The sequence below is a fragment of the Bos taurus genome, chromosome 5 (assembly GCF_002263795.3).
Source record: "Bos taurus isolate L1 Dominette 01449 registration number 42190680 breed Hereford chromosome 5, ARS-UCD2.0, whole genome shotgun sequence".
Taxonomy (NCBI): Eukaryota; Metazoa; Chordata; class Mammalia; order Artiodactyla; family Bovidae; genus Bos; species Bos taurus.
Window position 1 is genome coordinate 103,376,228 of NC_037332.1, and position 27,717 is coordinate 103,403,944.

A 27,717-nucleotide genomic window follows, 5' to 3' on the forward strand; every position below is an offset into this window, starting at 1 on the left:
ACCCGGAACACTCAGCTGCAGTCACCAGAAAGGGCCCTGAGGAAGGGGGGCGGGATTCCCATCAGGTTTAGAAAGGGACCTCTGGACCTCCAACCCAAGGCCTTCTGTCCCTAAAAATGCAGAACCTTCTCTAGCCCTTACCCTGAAGGCCAGCAGGTGGCAGCACCATCAGGCATTTCACAACCAAAACTAAACCGAAACAGAATTGTTTTTTTTTTCTTTTTTGGTTTTGTTTATGCAAATAGTTCATTCCCTACAACCTTCCTCCCGGAATGGTCACCCCTTCCCCCTCCACAGTCCCTCCCTCCCCCTTCCCTCCTCTGCATGACCCTGCTCTCTCTGCACCCAGACTGCATGAAGACGCTGTCACAAGAGTCAGGGATCCAACAACAGGCCTTGAGAAATGTGAGTAAGCCTGGTGGGGACCAAGGAGGGAGGGAGACACTAGAGGGGACGATCCTGGGCACTGGGGGCCTCCTGTCCCAGACTTACTCAGGGAGCTGGGAGCACCCTGACCCTCCCCATACACCTTATCCCTCCAGTGTGCCCACACGTGCACGCTCCCAAATGCATGCCCCATCTCTCCTCCCAAGGAGAAAGGAGGCTCAGACCCAGGAGGTGAGTCCGCACTGCCTTCCTCCTCCAGCTCACAGGGAGCAGCAAGGTGGGGGTCGCGGGGGGGTGGTCCCTTCCTCGGCCTAGACAGTCAGCCTCTGTGCCTGAGACACTCTTCCATAGGTGGTCTCTCCCAGAGGCCTTGCTGAGCATGTGGGAGCCATTTCAGAGACCATGATTAGAAACCCCCACCCTCAGTTTACTGGTCCCAAGCCAGCCCAATTCCTGGAAGGGGAGCAGAGTGATGCAACAGGGCAGGGAGGAGGCTGGGGAGAGAGGTGGGGGCAGCACGATGACCTCTGGACTGGACACTGGCCTGGGGAGGCGCACCCAGTGCAGCAGCTGCAGAGACCAGCCTCCCCCCAGCACCTTCCCCACCCACCCTAGGACATCTCCCTGAGATCTAGAATGGACCGAGAGGAAAATGCCCAGCGGTACGGCAATCCCATCCCCTACCAAACAACAAGGGTCTGCACCCCTCCCGCCCTACAGACACCTTTTTTCTTTTGGCAGGTGGCTCTTATACCTCCTGCTGCCAGTCCTGTTCTACAGGGTGGGAGGCGCCACACCCACCCCTCAGAAGCTCTATGGGGAGGTGATGTCCCCGCTGTTCCCCAAGCCTTACCCTAACAATTTTGAGAGGACCACTGTGATCACAGTACCCACGGGGTACAAGGTGAAGCTTGTCTTCTGGCAGTTTGACCTGGAGCCTTCGGAAGGTTGTCTCTATGACTATGTCAAGGTAGGGGGCAGATTAGGGGGGTGGGCAGAGGGAGGACTGAGTGTCTCTGGAACCAGGGGACCCGGGTTCTGACTGGCCTGGCTAGGACACCCTGCCTGGGGACACAGCCCCAAGCCGGTGAAAGCTGATGGCCAGGTGGGGCTCTGGAAGTCCAGAGGTATCGAGGATGGGAGGCCACTGCTCTGAGAGACCCTCGTGGAGCACAGAGGGGAGAAACAGAGAAGGAGGGGACAGGCCCTGCTCTTGGGGAATGCACTGTCCACAGGAGTCAGAAAAACCTTCCCTGTCTGCTTACTTGCCCGGAGGATTTTGGAAACTTCCATGCCTCGGTTTCCCTGTTGCCATGGAGAGTGTCACCGTGGCTGCCTCCTCACCAGGAACACAGGGACGTGGGGAAGTGGCATGTGTGTGGTGGTGGCTCAAGGGTGGTCTCCAGCCAGGACAGTGGGCTCAGTCCCCTCTCCTCTGTCATGACCAAGAGCGTCGTCCCAGTCCCTCTTTCTACATCCAGTAAAAATGAGATTCCTGGAGACTTCCCCAATGATCCAGTGGCTAAGACTCTGTGCTCCCAAGGCAGGAGGCCCAGGTTTGATTCCTGGGGAACTTAGGTTGAGGAACTAACCTAAGTTAGGGATTCCACATGCTGCACAGCACAGCCTAAAAATAAAAAAAAATTTTTAAATGAGGTTCTTGATTCAGGATTCAGATAGAGCCTACACACAACCCATAAATACTATTTCCAAGAGATCCCCTGGAAGGTATAAAAGAATACCATGAAAAAAATAAATAAATAAATAAAAGAATACCATGAAAATGCTGTATCTTCCCAGCCCAGAGGACTTCAGATGTCAGCAGTGCTGGTAGGGAGGTTCCTGGTGGTAGGCAAAGTGGGGATGAGATAGGAGGAGGGACGTCTTCTGCTTTGCAGGAGTTAAGGAATCTGTGAAGGAAGAGGTAAAGGGATCTCAGTGATGCCTTCTAAGCTGGCAGGTCCCGGATGCTCACATTCAGCTGAATATCAGGAGTCATGGCTGGACAGGAATGGGTTGACCAAGACAAGGTGAAGGACAGGACAGAGGATAAAGCCGACCATCCAGCCTCTAGGGATGAAGGAATGATAGAAACCAGGTAAAGGCAACCAGGATTCCAGTGGGAGGTGCACATGGGAAGAGATGGGGGTAAAGAAAGGTCTGACACATGTTGTTGTTCAGTCACTAAGTTGTGTCAGACTCTTTGCAAACCCATGGACTGCAGCACACCAGGCTTCTCTGTCCTTCAGCATGTCTCAGAGTTTGCTTGAATTCATCCATTGAGTCAGTGATGCCATCCAACCATCTCATCCTCTGTCATCCCCTTCTCCTCCTGCCTTCTATCTTTCCCAGCATCAGGACCATTTCCATGAGTCAGCTCTTCATATCAGGTAGCCAAAATATTGGAGCTTCAGCTTCAGCATGAGTCCTTCTAGTGAACAATCAGGATTTCCTTTAGGATTGACTGGTTTGATCTATTTGCTGTCCAAGGGACTCTCAAGAGTCTTCTCCAGCACCACAATTTGAAAGCATCAGTTTTTCAGTGCTCAACCTTCTTTATGATCCAACTCTCACATCCATACATGACTACTACATCATAGCTTTGACTAGACGTACCTTTCTAGCAAAGTGATGTCTTTGCTTTCTAATATGCTGTCTAGGTTTGTCATAGCTGGGGGTCATAAAAAGGGAGGGCCGAGTCCCAGACACAGGATAACGTGCAAGGTCAGTCGGTGGGGATGCAGGACAGAGGAAAGGCCTCTGGGGAAGTTGGAACAGCCAGAGCCCAGCAGGTAGAGAGCAGCTGGAGACCATCCAGGGGGGTCGGGAGCGGGGCGGGATCCCCTCTCTGGGACAAGAGAAGGATGACCTTCATAACCTTCCATGTGGGACATGTCCCCTCAACAGCTTGTCCGCCTGTCCCTCCTCCACAGATTTCTGCTGATAAGAAGACCATGGGGAGGTTCTGTGGGCAGCTGGGTTCTCCCCTGAGCAATCCCCCAGGAAGGAAGGAATTCATGTCCCAAGGGAACAAGATGCTGCTGACCTTCCACTCGGACTTCTCCAACGAGGAGAACGGCACCATCATGTTCTACAAGGGCTTCCTGGCATACTACCAAGCCGTGGGTGAGTGGTGCCTGTGCTGGGCTCCTGGGCTCATACTGAATGGGAGCCGGAAAAGGGGATTCTTGAATCCAAAGATTCGGGAAGCCTGGCCTTCTTGTTTTTTCCCAAGAGAGCTTTTTCTAGGAGAGAGCTATCCACCAGGGCCCTGTCCCCACTGAGCAGGTCCCAGAAAGGGTCAGAGGGGCCAGGAGTTCCAGGTGGCCTGAGATAACCTTGTCCTTAGGCCTCTGATGAGTGACCTCGCTGAGACCAGCGCCTCCACAGGTCCCTGCCCCACCCCCCACCCTGGCTTCTGTGGAATTGAATCCTTCCTTCTGGAATCTCTTCCAGACGTGGACGAATGTGCCTTGCAGCTCAACTCAGTCGAGGAGGACCCCCCGGCCGGGTGCCAGCACCTGTGCCACAACTACGTCGGCGGCTATTTCTGCTCCTGCCGTCCAGGCTATGAGCTCCAGCCGGATGGGCGTTCCTGCCAGGGTGAGGTCTTGCCTGGGTGGTCTCAGAGGAGACAGGGACTGAGCAAGGTGGGGCTCGCTGGGTGACCCGCTCCCGCTCCCGCTCTGCTCTCCCAGCCGAATGCAGCAGCGAGCTGTTCACGGAGCCCTCAGGCTACATCTCCAGCTTGGAGTACCCCCGGCCCTACCCCCCTGACCTGCGCTGCAACTACAGTATCCGAGTAGAGCGAGGCCACACCCTCCACCTTCAATTCCTGGAGCCTTTTGAAATTGATGACCACCAGCAAATACACTGTCCCTACGACCAGCTGCAGGTACAGCCAACCCACCCCCACAGAGAAATCCTCTTGTCCCCATCCCCGCACCTCTCCTCTCATCCCTCCTCCCCACTGGACTGTCTGGCCAATGGGTGCAGAAATGGCCAATGTCCCACATGAGTTGTCCTACACACCTAGCTTCCCAGGTGGCTCTAGTGGTAAAGAACCCATCTGCCAATGCAGGAGATGTAAGAGATTCAGGTTCAATCCCTGGGTCAGGAAAATCCCCTGGAGGAGGTCATGGCAACCCACTCCAGTATTCTTGCCTGGAGAATTCCATGGACAGAGGAGCCTGGTGGGCTACCGTCCATAAGGTCGCAAAGAGTTGGACTCAACTGAGCAACTTAGCGCACACTCCTGGCCAGTGGGTCCTCGGGAGGCCTACTACCCTCCAGCTGAAAACATACACCAAGCAGGATCCACACCACCAGCACCACCACCCTGGCCCTGTGTCTGAATTGGAGACATGACCCTCCCTCCATTCCCCCGCCTCCACAGGTCTATGTCAGCGGGAGGAACATCGGTGAGTTCTGTGGAAAGCAAAGGCCCGAGCGCATTGATGCCCAAAGCAACTCGGTGGACCTGCTCTTCTTCACGGACGAGTCAGGGGACAGCCGGGGCTGGAAGCTGTACTACACCAGTGAAGGTAAGGCTGCCCGGGGCCCCTCACGGGCCAGAAAGGGGGCAGGATGAGGCAGGTAGAAAGGAGGCCAGTGGCTCGGAAATAAACATGCCCTCTGGTCTCTCTAACAGTCATCAAGTGCCCCCAGCCCAAGACCCTGGACTCATTCACCATCATTCAGGACCTGCAGCCTCAATACCAGTACCGGGACTATTTCATCGCCACCTGCAAAAAAGGCTACGAGCTTGTGGAGGTAAGAGCCAGGGCCGAGGGGAGGGAGCTGACCCAGAGTCCAGCATAATTCACACGGAAGATGGAGGCTCAGCCCCACATGGAAACATAAGCATGTTTGAGCTGGAAGGGTTACCGGGCCTGCTCCAATTTGACTGCACACTGGAAATAGGATTTCAAAATTCTGATGTCCAGTCCCCTGCTAGAGACTAGTCCATGGGTCTGAAGGGGAGCATGGGTGTCAGGATTACCTACAGTTACTCGGTGATTCTAATGCCCAGCCAAGTCTAAGAACTACAGGACCTTGCCCTATAACTCACTATGCATTGAGGAACAAAACAGGCGGGGGTGGAGTTGAAGTGCGAGGCCTCACTCACTCAACATCACTGGGATTGTGTACAGCAGAGACCGGCAACAAATCCCCTGCTTCTTGCTCCAGGGCTCTCGGTTTTTGTTTTTAAAACCTACCTAGCTTTACTCAAAGATTCATGAATCAGGCAGCATTCCCGATCGGACAATCAGAAGAGGCTCCGTTTATGTCCACCGGTGGTCTTACCCCAGACCCACCACCCTGTCCAGAGCTTTGCAGACCCAGGAAAGAATGCGGTTTGCTCCACTGGTCAATCTCACAAAAGCTGGGAAACTAAAATTCTACTCTCGGGACTACCTGGTGGTCCAGTGGTTAAGAATCCACCTTCTAGTGCAGGGGGCGTGGGTTTGATCCCTGGTTGGGGAACTGAGATCCCACATGTCTCAGGGCAACTAAGCCCGTGCGCCACAACTACTGAAAGCAGTGAGGAACCAGTGAAGGCAATTAATAATAATAATTAATTAATTAATGCTATTTTTTATAAACCATACAATTGGAGTTACCCTGGCCAGGGACCTGGGACTGGACATCCTATCTTTGTCCAGTAGGTCCCCTCGGAAGATCCACCCTGAATCAGAGAAGAGACCTTCGGTTTGTTGTGGTGAATTCACCCAACAAACATTTTAAGTGTTGATTCAGTGGCAGGCAGTGTTCTGGATGTGGGAAGTATAGTAAAAAGAAATGCACATGTTCACACAGGTTTCGTGGAGCTTCCCTTTGAATAGAGATGAGTCAGCCAGATCACTGCTCGTTAGTCCAGGAAGGACTGGGGGTCCTGGGCACACCCCTCCCCCCCCGTTCAGGTTGCAACCTGCCCCATCTATGCCCCCAGCACCCTTACCTTGTTACTTATCATTCACATCATCAACTTTAAACCTAGTCACACAGTTTATCTCACATTATTTACTTTTTATTTGACTCAGCAGTAAAGATTCCACCTGCAATGCAGGAGACACTGGTTCAATCCCTGGGTGGGGAAGATTCCCCTGGAGAAGGATATGGCAACCCACCCCAGTATTCTTGCCTGGAAAAGTCTATGGACAGAGGAAGCTGACGGTCTACAGTCCATGGGGTTGCAAAACAGTAGGGACATGACTGAGCGACTACATGATAATTTACATTTTGCTCAGATGTCCTAGTTCTTATACACATTCTCTTGCAGTCTGATCCAGGGCTAACAATCTGAGATGATTTGTTGGTGTTAATAAAACTCATTCATGTTGCCCAGTTACTTTTCATTTCGGAGGGTACCATCTCCTGTCCTGTCCCTGCCGTCTGCTGGCCTAGGACAGCACCTAGCATATGTCAGCATCTTGAGCCCCCTTGAAAGTGGCTGGGCTGCACTAGCATTTTAGGAAAGGCTCTTAGAGACTGCAGCCTGGGGGCGATGGGGTGATACGGGGCTTACCTGGCAGGGCAGTCCAGAGGGAAGAAACACGGCCCTACTTCAGGGCAGAGACTTTTGTTTCAATGCAGAGAACGTGCAACTGTGCTTGTGGCTTGTTTGCTTTTTAATTTAAAACTGTGAAGTTCAGGGACTTCACTGGTATTCCAGTGTCTGAGTTTCTGCACTCCCAGTGCAGGGGGCCTGGGTTCGATTCCTAGTCGGGAAACCTGACCCCACATACCTCAACTAAAGATCCCACAATGAAGATTGAAGATCCTGAGTGCCACAACTAAAACCCAAAGCAGCCAAAATAAATAATAATAAATAAATAAATATTTTCAAAAATAAGATTATGGGGTTCAACTGGACCTCAGTGGAAACTCTTGAAATTCCCTCAAGAGTCTAGAGAGGGGACTATTGGGTATAACAACTAGCCCTAGCTCTGATATTTTTTTTAAAAAAAACTATTTATTTATTTACTTATTTGGCTGTGTCAGCATGTGGGCTCAGTATTTATGGCATTCAAATTTAGTTGCTCTCCAGCATGTGGGGTCTTAGTTCGCTGAACAAGGATCAAACCCACATCCCCTACACAGGAGGACAGATTCTTAACTACTAAACCACCAGGCAAGTCCCCAGCTCTGACTTCCTGCTGGGTGGCTCAGTGCGCCCATCTGTCAGTCTGGTTTGAGAGGACCGGCTAGGAAGAAGGGCCAGGAGACACGTCCACAGGTGTTGAGGTTCAAGGGCTGAGAGCTGACTTTGCATCCTTACTGCTCCCCTGTGGGCAAGGGCAGGAGGGAGCCTCAGGGCCTCCTTGTACTAATGGCTGCTCCACCTCTGCTCCAACAGGGGAACAAGGCACTCCTGTCCTTCACAGCTGTCTGCCAGGATGATGGCACATGGCACCGTGCCATGCCCAGGTGCAGGAGTAAGTTGCAACTCAAGCATCTGTCTCCCCCCCAGGAGAAGGGAAGAGGGTCGGGCCTAAGCATCACCCCCAAAGGCCATTCCCCTGACTTGTCCTTTGAAGGCTCCAGCCCACTGGGAACCAGTCGGCCTTCATCTCTGCAGATGAGGGGCTCTGCCCAGAACTGAGTTTTATCCCATGCAATTCTCATGCATCATAAGAGCCCCCAATGACCATATTTCCCAAAGGCTCTCAGCAGGTTCCCACCCCTCCCACTGAAGTTCCAGTACAGTCCTTCTCAGTTCTCACATGGCCCTGTGTTCTCTCCAAGTCAAGGACTGCGGGCAGCCCCGAAGCCTGCTCAACGGGGCCTTCAATTACACCACCAGAGAGGGGGTGAACACCTACGAGGCGCGTATCCAGTACTACTGCCATGAGCCCTTCTACAAGATGCACACCAAAGGTGGCACAAGCGAGTCTGAGCGAGGTAGGGACACGTGTAAATGGCTGTCTTCTCCCTCTTGTTGAAACATCTTCTGCAATTTCTTTGAACAGAGTCTCCAAGGAGGGAATATTAAGATATTTATCCCGGGCACTGGCTTCAGGGGTGCCAAGAGGCTTCTAATAAGGTTGAAAGAGGAAACATTTGAGCTGATAGAATGAAAGACTCAAATCTCATAAACAGCTCTCTCTCACCCCGACCCCCACTACAGGTTTATCAGTGGGTTTCCTCGGCATTCTCCCCACATCCCCTCTCAGGTTGCTGTGTTGTGACTTTTTACATTACTAAATTACTTTCAGACTCATCAGTGGGTATCTTGAAAACTTTTTAATGAAAGAAATCACATGATTTGTAGGTTTAAAACATGCCAAAAAAAAGAAACAAATATCTTGTTTATAGGCTATTGTTGTTGCTGTTGTTAGTCATTCAGTCATGTCTGACTCTTTGTGACCCTATGGACTGTAGCCTGCCAGGCTTCTCTGTCCATGGGATTCTCCAGGCAAGAATACTGGAGTGGGCTGCCATGTCCTTCTCCATGTTTACAGGCTATATATGGTATTATTTAAGAGCTGGACTTTGAAGTAAGACAACTCTCCATTTGCATCTTGGTTCTGGCACTTAGAAGTTTTATGACCTTGTATAAATTATTTAAACCCAGTTTTCTCAATTCTAGTGTTAGTCCGACTCTGAGACCTCATGGACTGTAGGCTGCCTGGCTCCTCTGTCCATGGAATTCTCCAAGCAAGAATACTGGAATGGGTAGTCTTCCCCTTCTCCAGGGTACTTCTTGACCCAGAGATCAAACCCTGGTCTCCTTCACTGCAGGCTGGCTATTTACCATCTGAGCCACAAGGGAAGCCCTCCTTGTGTCTAGGATGAGGGTAATGATGCATATCTGAAAGCATCACCAAGGTGCTTCAATGCGATAAAATGTTGAGGTCAAGCAAGGTACACTGTCCACAATCAGAAAACATAGCTACGGGTAATTCCCTGATGGTCCAGCAATTAGGACGCCATGCTTTCATTGCTGAGGGCTTGGGTTCAATCCATGGTTGGGAAACTAAGATTTGCACAGCAGAGCCAAACAAACACCCTCAAAAAACAAAACAATAAAACATAACTCCCATAATCACCCACTACCCAGCACCAAGATGCAATAATGATAAGATCTTCTTGATAAGTTCCTTCCAGTTTTTGTGTCAACTTTCACACATAGGGATCACAACAAATATGAGTTAAGTATTCTGATTTTTCCATTTAGCATCAAAACAAAAACATACACATGAAGCTTTTCAAAAAACACACTTTCAGTATCCCATCTGCAGATATTCGAACCTTTCCCTTTGTTCCTCCTCCATTCTGTCCTCGCTTTGGTGCTCTTGGCCCCTGCCCACACCCCCCCAACCTGAGCTCAGCCCCCTCTCCCCTCAGGGCTGTACACCTGCACGGCTCAGGGCATTTGGAAGAACGAGCTGGTAGGAGAGAAGATGCCTCGGTGTTTGCCAGGTGAGTGGAAGCCCTCCACTGTCCTCTGTGACCTTGGCAGCCATGCAGGGCCTGGAGGAGGGGTGGCATAGACAAGAGAGAGACAGTCCAGCCTGAAGCTGAAGACGGACATGGGGCATCTGATGAAAGGAGAGGAGATGCCCCAGGAGAAGGGCAGAGGGACCCAGAGAGCTGGCCCTGTCCTGACAGTCCTGGACTTTTCACTGAGCAGATGGGAGACCAAGAAAAATAAAAAGGGCAAGAAAAGCCCCAGGAAAGAATAAATAAGAACGAGGAGAGATGACTGACAATATGCCAAAGACGAGGGGTGAGGAGAGGGTTGGGGTGGAAAGATGGGGAGAAAGGAAAGGGTCCTAAACCAAAAAGAGGGGCAAAGGGGAGGGGACAGACCATGGAGGGAGGTGGGCTGACGGGCACTGATGTTTCTCTCCCTGAACCCATCTTCTCCTCCCCAGTGTGCGGGAAGCCACTCCACCCTGTCGAGCAGAGGCAGCGCATCATTGGAGGCCTGAAGGCCAAGCTGGGCAACTTCCCCTGGCAGGCCTACACCAACATCCACGGGCCCGGGGGTGGCGCGCTGCTGGGGGACCGCTGGATCCTCACGGCCGCGCACACCATCAACCCCAAGGACCACGAGGCGCAGGGCAGCCCCAACATAGACGTGTTCCTGGGCCACATCAATGTGGAAGATATCACCAAGCTGTCCAACCACCCGGTCCGTAGGGTCATAATCCACCCAGACTACCGCCAGGAAGAGTCCCACAATTTCGAGGGGGACATCGCCCTCCTGGAGCTGGAAAATAGCGTCACCCTGGGCCCCAACCTCCTGCCCATCTGCCTCCCAGACAACGAGACCCTCTATGACCCGGGTCTCATGGGCTATGTCAGTGGCTTTGGGATCATGGAGGAGAGAATTTCTCACAACCTCAGATTTGTCCGTCTGCCAGTAGCTAAGCGAGAGATTTGTGAGCGCTGGCTCCGGCAAAAAAACAGGAATGATGTGTTTTCTGAAAACATGTTCTGTGCTGGGAACCCAGCCACAAGGCAAGATTCCTGCCAAGGGGATAGTGGAGGGGTCTTTGCTGTAAGTGATAAGAGAAATGACCGCTGGGTGGCCACGGGCATCGTGTCCTGGGGCATCGGGTGTGGTGAAGGGTACGGGTTTTACACCAATGTCCTCAAGTATGTGGACTGGATCAAGAAAGTGATGGAAGTGGAAGACTGACCTCAGGATTGCCTAGGTCAGAATCCAGAGAGCAGTGTATTAAAAAAAAATTTTTTTATCTGACCAGTTGTGGATAACTTCTAAGAATCCATATTAAAATCACTAATGCAGAAAGACACCATGTGAAATAAATTCTCTTCTCTATAGTCCCATCCACGTTCTTCACCTGAAACAACCCAAAGGTCACCTTTATTTCCCCCAAGAATTGCACAAGATATATTCCACCATATCTAGGTATCATTGTCCTCTTCCATTTTTATACCATGGCATAACTGAATATAGAATGTCTTCCAAATAAAATTTTATGGGAAATCCCATTGTGTAAAATGAATTAAAAGCAGTATTTAATAAATATAAATATACTTAGTGACATCAGAGCTTCCCTGGCGGCTCTGCCATAGAGTCTGCCTGCCAAAGCAGGAGACAGTTTCGATCCCTGCTCTGGGAAAATCCCACATGCCTCAGAGCAACTGAGCCCATGCACCCGGGCTCCACAACCTTCCAGCCACAACTACTGAAGCCAGTGTACTCTAGAGCCTGTGCTGGGCAATAGGAGAAGCCCACGCAACAGTGAAGACCCAGCACAGCCAAAAAAATTAATTGATTTTTAAAAATATTTAGTGAAGTCATATGTAAAATGTTTCCGTAGGAAGGCAGTGGTGCCGGGGTCCAGCCCTAGTGGATCCAGGGAATTCGAAGCTGGGACGGCATTGGCGAGGATCAGGAAACAATTGCTTAATTAAACGTTAATTAAGGATATAAAGAGTGGTTAAATAAGGATAGCTCAGTGAGGAAATTCAGTGGAGAAAAGAGGCTGAATAACTTGGTTTACGTGGAAAACTAATAAAATTTCAAAGTAAGGAATTTGCATCACCTACGTAGGCTGCAGGCATCCTCCCGTTCTCCCGAAGGAGAGGAGACACTAAGGCCTCCCCGGTCAGATCTTAGAAGCCCAGGCATAATTAGTAGGCTTGATGAGTCTCCATGCTCCAATTCAGCCAGAAGGTGAGAGAAAGAACGACATGGGGAGACCAAGCTTCAGTGAACAAGGCCCGCACTTTATTTTCCAAAGTAGTTTTTATACCTTAAGTTATGCATAGAGGATAATGGGGGAAGGGGTAGAGTCATGCAGTAAGCCAGGCTTTCTTCCTGCAAACTTATCATATGCAAAAGTTTAGGTGACTTGCATCATCTTCTGGCCCGGAGGCCTGTTAACATTTTAAGACCCTTTCTTCAGAAAACTTATTTTTCTCTAAAGGTGATTAGTCAGGTGCCACCCTCCAAAAGCATTAGATAAAGTTGCATTCCTATAGGGCAAAGGTGTGGTGGGCTATAACAAGAAAAAGAATTAACTCAAGGGTCCAAGGTTACAAACATTAAAGCTACTACTCACACCAATTATATTAATCAATACACTGCCAGGGACACAGCAGGTAAGGGATATGGAAACTTAGCAGCAAACATTGGCCCAACATGTGAAAAACCCTTCACCAATACAATTTCTAATCAATCTTTTAACTGCTCAAAGGAATCTGTATTCAGACAGTTTAGAACATCTCATGCCTCTCACAGGTGTGAACTAAAACACTCTTGTCACGCCCAGGAACTTTATTAACGGGAGCTGTAAGTTAACTCTTTTTTCAGAGAGAGGTGGTGGGGGACAGCACCCCGTAAAGTCAGAGGTGTAGGTGAGAGCACAAAGCAGAAAGTAGGCAGACTCTGGTTTTGGGGGTAGATGCTCAAGAATTTCCAGGGGGACTCCTGAGGCTCGATCCCACCTTTGCGTATGCCGAGCCTCCTTCCTCATGACCTTTGCCACGGGCGGAGTTCCTCACACTGGCTCCCGGCACAATGGGAATAGTTAAGTTGCTGCACACATTTATCATTAGAGTTGTAGGTACTTTATCTCTGTCTTTTGTTTTTATTATACACTGCAAAGAAAATCCTTATTTTCCCACATAAACAGCTACAAATACAAGATCTTTTTTAACTGGTCAGTTTCCAGTCTGTAAATATTCCTTAAGAGAAGAGTGGTATGAAATTTTTGTTCCCAAATTGAGTCACTAACGGTACTTTTTCTAATCATTTATTTACATATGTATGTATTTACTTTTTGACCACACCTCCCAGCATGTGGAGTCTTAGTTCCTGGACCAGGAATGGAACCTGTACCCCTGTAGAGGAAGTGTAGAGTCTTAGCCACTGGACAACCAGGGAAATTCCATTAACAGCATTTCCAAATAATTTATATCATTTAAGATATGTTTAAAGGCCAGAGAAGGACTGAAAACTTGGGATAAACATTATAAGTATTTACGCCAGAATATTATCATGATATTATTGCAGGTATATTGTCACCCTGCTTACTTAACTTATATGCAGAGGACATCATGAGAAATGCTGGACTGGATGAAGCACAAGCTGGAATCAAGATTTCCAGGAGAAATATCAATAACCTCAGATATGCAGATGACACCACCCTCATGGCAGAAAGTGAAGAAAAACTAAAGAGCCTCTTGATGAAAGTGAAAGAGGAGAATGAAAAAGTTGGCTTAAAGCTCAACATTCAGAAAACGAAGATCATGGCATCTGGTCCCATCACTTCATAGCAAATACATGGAGAAACAATGGAAACAGTGAGAGACTTTATTTTGGCGGGCTCCAAAATCACTGCAGATGGTGATTGCAACCATAAAATTAAAAGATGCTTGCTCCTTGGAAGAAAAGCTATGACCAACCTAGATAGCATATTAAAAAGCAGAGACATTACTTTGCCAACAAAGGTCCATCTAGTCAAAGCTATGGTTTTTCCAGTAGTCATGTATGGATATGAGAATTGGACTATAAAGAAAGCTGAGCACTGAAGAATTAATGCTTTTGAACTGTGGTATTGAAGAAGACTCTTGAGAGTCCTTAGACAGCAAGGAGATCAAACCAGTCAATCCTAAAGAAAATCAGTCCTGAATATTCATTGGAAGGACTGATGTTAAAGCTGAAACTCCAATACTTTGGCCACCTGATGCGAAGAACTGACTCATGGGGAAAGACCCTGATGCTGGGAAAGAGTGAAGGGAGGAGAAGGGGATGACAGAGGATGAGGTGGCTGAATGGCATCACCAACTTAATGGACATGAGTTTGAGTAAACTCTGGGAGTTGGTGATGGACAGGGAGGCCTGTTGTGCTGCAGTCCATGGGGTCGCAAAGAGTCAGACACAACTGAGCAACTGAACTGAACTGAACTGATTATTGCACAACTGACTCTGCTGGACTTGTCTGAACACCCTTACTTGAGCTGACTCACACAGACCTGAATTAAGGAAGATCAAGGCAGAGTTAAAACATTCCTGAGTAATGATGAGTTTGTAAGTCTAAATGTAGGTCCACAATCCCTTATCTGACATCCTCAAGTCCAAGTGCCTTTCAATGTTCAACATTTTACAGATTTCAGAAATGCAATATACCATGTGTGTCATGTAATACCGTCATATTACAGCAGTGTCCAGGGCAGCACCTTGCAAGAACACAGATAAGTGAAGTAAGTCAGAAACAGAAAAACAGATATCCTATATTCTCGCATACATGTGGATTCTAGAAAAATGGTACTGATGAAACTATTTGCAGGGCAGGAGAGGCAACACAGATGTAGGGAACAGCCACGTGGACACCGCAGACAGGAGGGTGAGAAAGGGAGTGTGGGATGAATTGGGAGATTGACATGTACACTATTAATATTATGTATAAAATACATAACTAATGAGAACCTATTGTACAGCACAGGGACCTCTACTCAGTGCTCTGTGGTGACCTGAATGAGAAGGAAATTCAAAACAGAGGGGATATATATATATATATATACATATAGCTGATTCACTTTGCTATACAGCAGAAATTAGCACAACATTGCAAACAACTATACTCCAGTTTTTTAAAAAGAAGAACTCTTCTGAAAAAACATTTGAATAGTCATAGTAAGTGTGATAAACACTCTGGATAGCTACCTATCAGTTACTGGCAGGTTTTGCCACTAAATAAGTTTTGGTGTCAAACTTATTAAAACACTATCCGTTTTTAAGAGCATTTTAGATGTCAGGATTGGGGATTTCAGGATTGTGGACTTCTATAGTTGAAAATGAAAAGAAAACATTTTCTCATGGAGTCTACGTGAAAGCATACACAAGTGGCGTGGGCTACGTTTGAAGAGTATATGCTGATTGCAGTTTTTTTAATGTTTAGAAATGTTTTTAGAAGTGAAACATTTTCAGGATTCTGATGGAGATAGGAGTGGAGTGGGTGGAGATGAAAATGGTGAAAACTAAAACTAGATCTAAAAAATTTCAGTTGTATGTTATTTCTAAGATTCTTGGCAAATTTAAGATTCTGAGTCCTTGGTCCTTATTGTAATTATCTTGGACCTTATTGTATGGTCCAATTATCCTTATTGGACCTCAGGAGAATTCAATGACTGCTCTGACCTTCCTGGTTCCCACTCTCTTCCCCCAAAGTCATGTACGTCTTATTCTTCAAGGGCACTGAATAGAAAAATAAGGACAAAACCAATATTCTGTGAATAGGCAATTAATAGAAAAAAGTACAAATTGCTTTTGGACTTTTGGGATTAACCTAACTCATAAAAAGAAATATATTTGAATTAAGATGCCACTTTTTTTACCAATAAGATTCACCAGTAATATATTATATTGGTGAAGACACAGAGAAGACAGTCACTCATGCATTGTTTTGGTTTGGGGGGGGGGGGTTGTTTTGTTTTGTTTGGAATGTAAATTGGTACAAACTCTATAGACAGCAATTTGCTAACATGCAATCAAAGTTACAAAGGCACATTCCTTTGACCCCACAATTCCACCTCCATGAATTTTTCCCACAGATATTCTCATATATGAGATAAATGACCTAGGTACAAGGGCAGACACTCCAGCATTGTTGGTTATAGCAAAGTATGAGAATCCTGAATTCTGAAAGTTCTAGTACCAAAGTTTCAAGTAAATTATGGAATATCCAAATAATGGAATACAACATAGTAATTCAATCTGTAAGACAGATAAATGAAAAAAGTAAGAAGCAGAACAGTGTAATAAAATACCACCATTTGTATTTTTAAAAGAGTAGTTATATATTGCTTTTATATGTATAAAATATCACCGGAAGGTTAAAAAAAAACAATGGTGGTTTCTGGGGGAGGATAGGAGTGAAAATAAAAGTTACCACTGTATTCTCTTTTGATCTTCCCAATTTTGAGCCATGTATTCCCAGGTGACTCCGTGGTAAAGAACCTACCTGCCAATGCAGGTGGTGTGGGTTCCATCCCGGGGTCAGGAAGATCCCCTGGAAAAGGATATAGCAACCAACTCCAGTATTCTTGCCTGGAAAATCCCATGGACAAAGGAGCCTGGCAGGCTAGAGTTCATGGGGTTGTAAAGAGTGGGACATGACTCAGTGACTAAACAACAATAGGAAGATGTTCCAAAAGCAAAGACAGAGCTGGAGTCAGTTCAGTCCAGTTGCTCAGTCATGTCCAACTCTTTGTGACCCCATGGACTGCAGCACACCAGGCCTCCCTGTCCATCACCAACTCCTGGCGCTTTCTCAAACTCATGCCCATTGAGTCGGTGATGCCATCCCACCATCTCATCCTCTGTCATCCCCTTCTCCTCCTTTCTTCAATCTTTCCCAGCATCAGGGTCTTTTCTAAGGAGTCACTTCTTCGCATCAGGTAGCCAAAGTATAGGAGCTTCAGCTTCAGCATTAGTCTTTCCAATGATATTCTGGACTGATTTCCTTTAGGATTGACTGGTTTGATCTCCTTGCTGTCCCAGGGACTCTCAAGAGTCTTCTCCCACACCACAGTTCAAAAGGATCAATTCTTCAGAGCTCAGCTTTCTTTATGCTCCAGCTCTCAGAGCTGTATTAAAATATTTTTAATTTTTGAAAGGTTTAAGGAAATAACCTCATTGAGAAAGCTTATATTTAGCAAAGATTGAAAAAATTCAGATATTCAGAGACTTCAGGTGCTAGGCGTGCTAAGTCGCTTCAGTCGTGTCCAACTCTTTGTGACCACCAGGCTTCTGTGTCCAAAGGATTTTCCTGGCAAGAATACTGGAGTGGGTTTCCATTTCCTTCTCCAAGTGATCCTCCTGACCCAGGGATGGAACCCTTGTCCTTTACATCCTGCATTGGCAGGCAGGTTCTTCACCACTAGCGCTACCTGGGAATCCCCAGGGGAAAAACATTCAGGAAGAGGGAACAGCCAGTGCAAAGGCCCCGAGGCAAGAACATGCTGGCTCCATTAGGGACTGACAAAGACAGCCAAAACAGAGCTCAGTGATACAAACTCATGGTCTGAAAAGCTTATTCTGGCTTCTGGATTGTGGCCACACTATATATGGGGGGTGGGGAAGCATGAAAGGGACCAGTTAGGAGTAACTGGCTACCAATTATGGTTACCCCGGTAAGAACTGATGGTAACTCAGACCAGGTAGATTTAGTGGAGGTGATACAAAGTAGTCAAAATTTGCAGAGAGCCAAAATATTTCCTGATGGAGTAAATATTGGAGAGAGAAGGATGAGAAAAGGAAAGAAGTCAACCAGATGCAGAAGATTACAAGGGGAGGAGATTTAAAAAAACAAACAAACATGAATCCTCTTTTGAACATGTTGAGTGTGTGTGTCTGTGTGTGCTCAGGCATGTCCATATGCTCAGTCGTGTCTGACTCTTTGTGACCCCATGGACTATAGCCCACCAGGTTCCTCTGTCCATGAAATTTTCCAGGCAACAATACTGGAGTGGGTTGCCAGTTCCTCCTCCAGGGTATCCTCTCTACCCAGAAACTGAACCCATGTCTCTTGCATCTCTTACATTGGCAGGTGTATTCTTTACCACTGTGCCACCTGGGAAGACCATGAAGTTTTTAATAAATGCCTATTAGAGAGGGCTTCCCAGGTGGCACTAGTGGTAAAGAACCTGCCTGCCAGTGCAGGAGATGTAAAGGACGTGGGTTCCATCCCTGGGTCAGGAGGATCCCCTGGAAAAGGAAATGGCAACCCACTCCAGTATTCTTGCCAGGAAAATCCCTTGGGTAGAGGAGTCTAGCAGTCGCAAGGAGTTGGGATACAACTGAAGTGACTTAGCACCCTAGAAAGATGGAGTAGCAGAGGTCAGATGGACCCTCCCTCCTGAAACAGACAAACCATAGCAGCAACAAAAACATCAAATATGTGAAACAATGGTTTTTGAGACATTGGCCCTCAGGTACTAAAGACAATGATTCCTGAGAGACTGAATCCTATGATTGCCCCAGCTTAACTGCCTTGAGAGAGATTCGAAGCTGAGGTGCTAGGAGAAACCCAGGTAGGGCTCAGCAGACTCCTTGAGTTGAAGATACAGAGCCACAAGTGCACAGAACTTAGTGTCAGAGAGGAGTCAGCCACACAGAGAGAACTCCAGAAGATCCCTACAAATATTCACCCACAGGCGAGGAAATCACTGAAGGATGGAGAAAAAAGCCTCGTGAGATGATTAGAGGTGATAGCAGCCTGGATGTGTGTGTGCTAAGTCACTCAGTCAGGTCTGACTCTTTGTGATACTATGGACTATAGCCCACCAGGCTCCTCTGTCCATGGGATTCTCCAGGCAAGAATGCTGGAGTGGGTTGTCACACCCTCCTCCAGGCGATCTTCCCCACCCAGGGATTGAACCCAGGTCTCTCACACTGCAGGAAGATTCTTTACTGTCTGAGCCACCAGGGAAGATCCAATAATACCCCACCAAAAAGCACATGAAAAGATATTCATCATCACTAATTATTAGAGCAATGAAACTCAAAACTACAATGAGGTATCACTTCACATTGGTCAGAATGGCCACCACCAAAAAATCTCCAAACAATAACTCTCCAGCCAATCATCACCATGCTGCCACCACAGACATAAGCTGTGTGCAGCCCATTAAGCTTGCCAGGGTCACCAAGGTACTGGGCAGGACTGGTTTGCAGTGACGGTCATGTTGGTGCATGTAGAATTCATGGATGGTGTGAGCAACTCCATCATTTGAGGTATGAAAGGCCCCGTGCATTAGGGCAACGTGCTCACCCTACTGGAGTCGGAACAAGCGGCTCAGAGGCTGTGCTGAACTTGTGGCTTCATTCTGGATGTCTGGTTGACCACTTAGCCCATGAGGATGATCTGCTGTTAATAAATCATTTATATTGTATGTTTAAAAAAGAATCCACAAACAATAAATGCTGAAGAAGGTGTGGGAAAAAGGGAACTCTCCTACACGTTGGTGGCAGTGTAAAATGATACAGTCACTATGAAGAACACAATGGAGGTTCCTTTAAAAACTAAAATTAGAGCCAACATGCGTGCATGCTGAGTCACTTCAGTCATATTCAACTCTTTGTGACCCTGTGGACTATAGCCAGCCAGGTCCCTCTGTCCAGGGGATTCTGCAGGCAAGATTGCTGGAGCAGGATGCCATGCCCTCCTCCAGGGGATCTTCCCAACCAAGGATCGAACCCACATCTCTTACGTCTCCTGCATTGGCAGGCAGGTTCCTTACCCCTAGAGCCACCTGGGAAGCCCAACCAAACTGGAAAACCTCCAAATGTATGGGGCATTAGGTAGGGTGGGTCAGTTCAGTCACTCAGCCATGTCCGACTCTTTGTGACCCCATGGACTGCAGCATGCCAGTCCTCTCTGTCCATCACCAACTACCAGAGTTTACTCAAATTCATGCCCATTGAGTTGGTGAGACCATCCAACCATCTCATCCTCTGTCATCCCCTTCTCCTCCGGCCTTCAGTCTTTCACAGATTCAGGGTCTTTTCAAATGAGTCAGCTCTTCACATCAGGTTGCCAAAGTTTTGAAGTTTCAGCTTCAACATCAGTCCTTCAAATGAATATTCAGGACTAATTTACTTTAGGATTGACTGGTTTGATCTCCCTGAAGTCCAAGGGACTCTCAGGAGTCTTCTCCAATATCACAGTTCAAAAGCATCAATTCTTCGGTGCTCAGCTTTCTTTATAGTCCAACTCTCACATCTATACTTGACTACTGGGAAAACCATAGCTTTGACTAGACGGACTTTTATCAGCAAAGTAATGGCTCTGCTTTTTAATATGCTGTCTAGTTTGGTCATAGCTTTTCTTCCAAGGAGCAAGCATCTTTTAATTTCATGGCTGCAATCACCATCTGCAGTGATTTTGGAGATCAAAAAAATAGTCTCTCACTGTTTCCGTTGCTTACTCATCTATTTGCCATGAAGTGATGGGACCAGATGCCATGATCTTAGTTTCCTGAATGTTGAGCTTTAAGCCAACTTTTTCATTCTCCTCTTTCACTTTCATCAAGAGGCTCTTTAGTTCTTCTTCACTTTCTGCCATAAGGGTGGTGTCATCTGCATATCTGAGGTTATTGATATTTCTCCTGGAAATTTTGATTCCAGCTTGTGCTTCATCCAGTCCAGCATTTCTCATGATGTCCTCTGCATATAAGTTAAATAAGCAGGGTGACAATATACAGCCTTGACCTGCTACTTTCCCAATTTGGAATCAGTCTGCTGTTGCATGTCCAGTTCTAACTGTTGCTTCTTTACCTGCATACAGATTTCTCAGGAGACAGGTAAGGTGTTCTGGTATTCCCATCTGTTTAAGAATTTTCCAGTTTATTGTGATCCACACAGTCAAAGGCTTTGGCATAGTCAATAAAGCAGATCTGGATGTTTTTATGGAACTCTCTTGCTTTCTTGATGATCCAACGGATGTTGGCATTTTGATCTCTGGTTCCTCTGCCTTTTCTAAATCCAGCTTGAACATCTGGACGTTTTTGGTTCACGTACTGTTGAAGCCTGGCTTGGAGAATTTTGAGCATTACTTTGCTAGCGTGTGAGATGAGTGCAAGTGTGCAGTATTTTGAACATTCTTTGGCATTGCCTTTCTTTGGGATTGGAATGAAAACTGACCTTTTCCAGTCCTGTGGCCACTGCTGAGTTTTCCAAATTTGCTGGCATATTGAGTGCAGCACTTTCACAACGTCATCTTTCAGGATTTGGAAGAGCTCAGCTGGAATTCCATTACCTCAACTAGTTTTGTTCATAGTAAGCTTCCTAAGGCCCACTTGACAACATTCCAGAATGTCTGGCTCTAGGTGAGTGATCACACCATCGTGGTTATCTGGGTCATGAAGATCTTTTTTGTATAGTTCTTCTGTGTATTCTTGCCACCTCTTAATATCTTCTACTTCTGTTAGATTCATGCCATTTCTGTCCTTTATTGTGCCCATCTTTGCATGAAGTATTCCCTTGGTATCTCTAATTTTCTTGAAGAGATTTCTAGTTTTTCCCATTCTATTGTTTTCCTCTAGTAGAAGGGTCTTATCTCAGTAGCAGGGAACAATGGGCTGTAGATTAAATGCTGCTCTGGTCCCAGCTAATAAATGTTAAAAGCAAGACTCAAAGGATTAAAATGTTTCCAAGTAACTTAACTGAGTCCGAGAACAAAGCTCAAAAATATTTATAGAATTACAAAAATATCCCGCACTCAACAAGATAAAATTCACAGTCTGACAGCCAATCAAAGAATATGAAATATTCAAAAAAGCAGGAAAATATGATCCATAACAAGGGGAAAAATCCACCAAAACCAAGCCAGAACAGATACAGATGTAAGAATTAGCAGACTCATTAAGATGATTGTTCTAATGATATGGTTATAACTGTCAAAAAGTTACAAACGTGTCTATGAGACTCCCTAGGAGAGATGTTAAGTTGGCTGATGTGTAGATTTGGAGTTGACACAAAAGGTCTGAGCTAAAAATGTAAACTTCAGAGTCATTGGTAGGTATATGGATGGGTGTTTAAAGCCACAGCTTGGATGATGCCGCCAAGGGAGTGAAGCAGGATAGAGAAGAGAAAAAGATCAAGATCAATGAGTATGCCCTGAGACACACCATCAAAAGTCTGGGAGAACAGGAGAAATCATACAAGCAGGCTCAGAAAAAGCGGCTGCTATGGAGTGAGTCTGTGTCTCTCCCTCAAAATTTATATGTTGAAGCCTTAACTTCTAACATCATGGTATTTGGAGGTAATGTAACCCAAAAAGGAAACCGGCTGCTCAAAAGCCAATAAAGAGGCCAGGCTGGTGATGGAAAGGAAAGTTTGCTTTATTTTGGATACCAGCAACTAGTGGGGATAAGATGCTTGGACGGCATCACCACTCAATGGACATAAGTTTGAGCAAACTCTGGGAGATACTGAAGGACAGGGAAGCCTGGCGTGCTGCAGTCTATAGGGTTGCAAAGAATCAGACATGACTGAGTGACTGAACGATCAGTGGGGATTGTCCAAAGGACAGGAGTTGGCCTTTGGACAGGCTGGCAATCAGTGGGCTAGAGCTTTTGTCGGCTGAGGGAGGGGGCAACGTGCAGAAACAGCACAGTCAGCTCTACAGTCATCTGGAAATTAGTCATCAGTTATCTGAGCAGCATCACCTTGATTAAGCACACTTATTTTTCAATTCCAGGGTCGGTTTGTTCTCATTTCCTTAAGGCCATTTCTTTGAATTGTGGCAGTTTATATCGTGGCTACAGTCTAGTCATCCTATAATTAACTTCTCCACCTGGGGTTTCAGTATCTATAAGGCAGCTCACAGGATATTGCTCAGAATATTATCTATAGCCCTTGAGAAGGAACTAGAGGTCCTTTGACCATGCTTAATGTCTAACTCTTATTATTTGACCTCCTTTGACTGTTTTCCTTTGTTTCTGCATGTTCTCACTTCTCTGGTTAAACTTATTCTTTGGCTAAAGTTTTTCCACAGACATAAGGCAAATTGAGCCTAAGTTTCTTCTTCTATAAAATGTGGGTAATAATAAAAGTAACTCATACAAGTCTTATACAACAGTATCTTTTGCAGTCTCATATGAATATTAAAGAATTACAGCCATAAAAAAGAATGAAATAATGTCATTTGCAGCAACATGAATGGTCCTAGAGATTGTCATACTCAGTGAAGTAAGTCAGAAAAAGACAAATACCACATGACGTCACTTATATGCTGCTAAGTCGCTTCAGTCGTGTCCAACTCTGTGCGACCCCACAGACGGCAGCCCACCAGGCTCCCCTGTCCCTGGGATTCTCCAGGCAAGAACACTGGAGTGGGTTGCCATTTCCTTCTCCAATGCATGAGAGTGAAAAGTGAAAGTGAAGTCGCTCAGTCATGTCCGACTCTTCGAGACCCCATGGACTGCAGCCTACCAGGCTCCTCCGTCCATGGGATTTTCCAGGCAAGAGTACTGGAGTGGGGTGCCATTGCCTTCTCCCCACTTATATGTGGACTCTAATATATGACACGAGTGAACTTATCGATGAAACAGGAACAGACTCACAGACGTAGAGAACAGACTTGTGCTTGCCAAGGGGTCAGGGTGTGGGAGAGGGAAGGACTGGGAGCTTGGGATTAGCAGAAGCAAACTATTAAATATATAGGACGGGTAAACAATAAGGCCCTACTGTGTATCACAGGAAAGTATATTCAATAACCTGTGATAGACTGTAATGGGAAAGAATATGAAAAAAGAATATACATGTATAACTGAATCACTTTGCTGTATAGCATATGCCAATAAATTCTTTAATCAATATTTAAGAGCTAAATGAGATACTACAAGAGGCAGGCTTAAGGCAGCATCAGGCACCCTGTGAGCTGTACTGGGGAGGGGTCCTATAGTGTCTTACTGCCTTGATATACACAATCGGAAGGCAGGATCCTTCTTCATGACTATGATCTTAGAATCATACTTTTTCAGTCAGCCTGGTGGAATGCAACACACCTTTCAGTCAGTCTGGTGGAATGCAACATAGATTACTACTATCATTATAGGCATTTCTAGAGAGTTGGAGCATAAAGAAAGCTGAACACCAACGAATTGATGCTTTTGAACTGTGATGTTGGATAAGACTCTTGAGAGTCCCTTCAGTGCAAGGAGATCAAACCAGTCAATCCTAAAGGAAATCAGTCCTGAATATTCATTGCAAGGATATTGAATGTTGACTGATGTTGAAGCTGAAACTCCAATACTTTGGCAACCTAATGGGAAGAACTGACTCATTCTGGGACCCTGATGCTGGGAAAGATTGAGGGCAGGAGGAGAAGGGATGACACAGGATGAGATGGCTGGATGGCATCACTGACTCGATGGACATGAGTTTGAGCAAGCTCCAGGAGTTGGTGATGGACAGGGAAGCCTGGTGTGCTGCAGTCCATGGGGTCACAAAGAGTCTGTAATAACTGAGTGACTGAACTGAACTGAAGGCAATTTTACATCCCCACTCTCAAGTAATCTCTCTATCTCTGCTCATCACGATGAGTTACCATATCTATTCACACTGAAGGATAAAAGATGATAATGAAGACAGCATAGGATGCCAAAGCAAGCAGCCAAGTGCAAGGAAAAGAGACTGGAAAGGGTCAGGACCACCTAAGACACACTGAGAGAATTTCATAAATTTCTGGGGGGAAATTCCACATTAAATTATGTCATAAGTATTAATACACACACACACACACACACACACACACATGCCCAAGCAGATGTAAAGTTCACCTAGGTCCAACCTGTGTGCTCAATCGCTCTGTCGAGTCCAACACTTTGCAACTCTTTAGACTGTAGCTGTGCAGGGGCTCCTCTTGTCCATTCAGGCAAGAATAATGGAGTGGGTTGCCATTTCCTCTGCCAGGGGATCTTCCCAACCCAGGGACTGAACCTGTGTCTCCTGCGTCTCCCACACTGCAGGCAGATATTTTACCTCTGAGCCACTGGGGAAGCCCAGGTCCAATTTAGTTAATTAATTTTTCCAAAATCTCGATCAGAATACCTCTGTCCAGCCTCTTGGGTTCAGCCCTTTTCCATTCTCACCACCTCTGCTTGGTTCCATGTAAAGACCAGATTCTCTGTCTTTGCTTCCACTGATTCCAGAATTGTATTTCTTTTATCCTGAGTTTGTCTCCACTGTTTACTTAGGCACTTTTTTTGCTTTTGTCCCTGGCTCCTGTGAATTTTTATTCTAACCAACCTCTTTTTTTTCCCATTGGAAACCTTAGGTTCTTCTTGCTTCCTGTGCAAGAGAGATGAAGAAACATTTTCATTTTACCCCTGAGTAGAGAGTACCCAGACAAACCTGAGCATACTGTGCCAAAAATATATCAAAGTCAATCCCAAGCAGAGAAGACAAAAGAGATAATTTACTTTCACGCTAAACATAAAGGAAGACAGATAGCAAACAGCCTATTTGGAGGTCAGACAGAATACAGTGGTTAAAATTAGGATTAGCGCCTTGCTGGGCTGTTGTTGGTATTCTATGTCATTTGTATTCCTTTGTACAAGAGGCTTTTCAAACAGAAGCTGCACCCCCAGGAAAGAAGACCACTAGGCAACAAAAGCAAAAATAAACAAGTGGGACTACATCAAACTAAAAAGCTTCTTCTCAGGAAGGAAACCATCTTCAAAATGAAAAGGCAACCAACATGATGGGAGAAAATAATCTGAAACTGCTTCTCTGACAATCGGTCAATATCCAACATACACAAGGAACTCATATGACTCAATAGCCAAAAAAAAAAAAGGAAATAACCCAATTCAAAAATGAACAAAGGACCTGAACAGACCTTCCCCAACGAAGCTGTATGACAGTGGCCAATGGGTACATGAAAAAATGCTCAGCATCACTAATAATCAGGGAGATACAAATCGAAGCCACAGTGAGGGAACTCCCTGGTGGTCCAGTGGTTAGCACTCTGCGCTTTCACTGCCAAGGGCATGGGTTCAATCCCTGGTCACTAAGATCCCACAAGCCTCATGGCACAGCCAAAAAAAAATGCATACACACACAAAATGAAATATCACTTCATATCTGTTAGGATGGCTATTATCAAAAAAAAAAAAACAAGAGATATCAAATACTAACAAGGATATGGAGAAAAGAGAATCCTCGTATATTGTTTTTGAGAATGTAAATTGATACAGCTGCTACTAAAACAGTATGATTTCTCAAGAAATCAAAAATAGATCTACTGTGGCATCCATCAATCCCAATTCTGGGTATTTATCCAAAAGAAATGAAACAATTATCCCAAAAAGACATCTGTATTTCCGTGTTCATTGCAGCATTATTCACAATAGCCAAGACTTGGAAATAACCTAAGTGTCAATCAATAGATGGATGGACCAAGAAAAAATAGTGTGTAAGTATGTGTGTGTGTGTACACAATATATATAATATTATTCAGCCTTAAAAAAAAGTGGGGGTGGGGAGGGGGGAATCCTGTCATTTGCAACAATATGGGTGAAACTGGAGGAGGTTACTTTAAGTGAAATAAGCCAGAGAAAGGCAATACTGCAAGATATCACATATGTGTCAAATCTTTTTGAAAAAGTTAAACTCATAGCAAGAGAAAATAAAAAAGTTGTCACCCTGGGTTGAGGCATAGGGGAAATAGAAAGTGATCGATATAAGGGTATAAATTATAGTTATAAGATAAATAAGGTCTGAGGATCTAATGTGTAACATGGTGACTATAATTGATAACAATATATTGTATCACTGAAATTTGCCAAGAGAGTAGAACTTCAGTGTTCCCACACACAAAAAAAATTAAGGATAAATATGTGAGTTAAGGGCTTCCCTGGTAGCTCAGACAGTAAAGAACATGCCAATGCAGGAGATACAAGAGATGCAGGTTTGATCCCTGGGTCAGGAAGATCCCCTGGAGAAGGGAATGGCAACCCACTCCAGTATTCTTGCCTGGAGAATCCCATGGACAGAGGGGCCTGGCGGGCTATCGTCCATGAGGTCACAAAGAAACAGACACAACTGAGCAAGTAACACACACACACACACATGAGGTGAGAGGTGTGTGAATTAACTGGATAGAAGACATCCTTTCACAATATATATGCAGGTCAAATCATCACATTGTACACTTTAATTATCTTACAATTTACTTGTGAGTTATACCTGAAAATAGCTGGAAAGAAGTTTTCTCATATGTTTAAATTAAAAAAAAAGAATGCATATTTGGAAAGTTAAAAAGTCACATTTTCACAGAATATTTTTCGATAGAAATCAAAGTAAAAGCAATTTATAGAATCTCCAAATCCCACCAGCTCCTTCTGGTCCAATTTCAACCAGGGTCTTACCCAGAGAGTCCTCTTGGCCTCTGGTCGACATCTTTTTTCCCAGGCATGAGGCGTTGACCCACCAGTCCTTTTTCTTTTCTTCTGACCAAAGAAATGTGATGGTTCACCTGCTTTTTGAAAAGTTGTCTTTTCTTGAGTTTCAGATGAAGCACACATGTTGTTCCCAAGTGACTTGCAAGGCTGTATGATTGATTTAAACCACAATGAACAATTTTCTAGCCCAGAAGGCCTTGGCAAGAAGCCCCTCCCAGCTCTAAAGTCTCTGATGATGACTCACTTAGAACCCTTCCCTGCCACTCACCAGGGAAATTATCTGATAATACAGCTAGTGATGAGAAAAACAACCCATCTTGTTGTCTGAGGCAGCTGCTGCTAAGTTGCTTCAGTCGTGTCCGACTCTGTGCAACCCCATAGACAGCAGCCCACCAGGCTCCCCTGCCCTGGGATTCTCCAGGCAAGAACACTGGA

The 27,717-nt window shown here is 45.9% G+C and overlaps 1 protein-coding gene and 1 long non-coding RNA gene across 3 annotated transcripts; one reads left to right on the plus strand and one right to left on the minus strand.

The window, feature by feature from the left end:
* Positions 1–205: 205 nt before the first annotated feature.
* Positions 206–27,573, minus strand: LOC112446757 (uncharacterized). Its single transcript, XR_003034845.2, has 3 exons — positions 27,250–27,573; positions 2,164–2,297; positions 206–2,014 (listed from the first exon to the last, which is right to left on the minus strand). It is a non-coding gene; the product is annotated as an uncharacterized lncRNA (long non-coding RNA).
* C1R (complement C1r) lies at positions 348–11,350 on the plus strand. 2 transcript variants are annotated; one of them, NM_001434774.1, is made up of 11 exons: positions 348–405; positions 1,129–1,357; positions 3,321–3,513; positions 3,844–3,990; positions 4,086–4,282; positions 4,784–4,931; positions 5,039–5,160; positions 7,748–7,826; positions 8,137–8,292; positions 9,739–9,813; positions 10,269–11,350. In NM_001434774.1, coding segments are annotated over exons 1-11 (2,118 nt in total). In that variant the 5' UTR covers positions 348–403; the 3' UTR covers positions 11,039–11,350. The 2 variants fall into 2 exon arrangements, with proteins under 2 accessions (NP_001421703.1, NP_001421702.1); NM_001434773.1 differs by lacking the exon at positions 348–405 and adding an exon at positions 941–1,049.
* Positions 27,574–27,717: the final 144 nt, after the last annotated feature.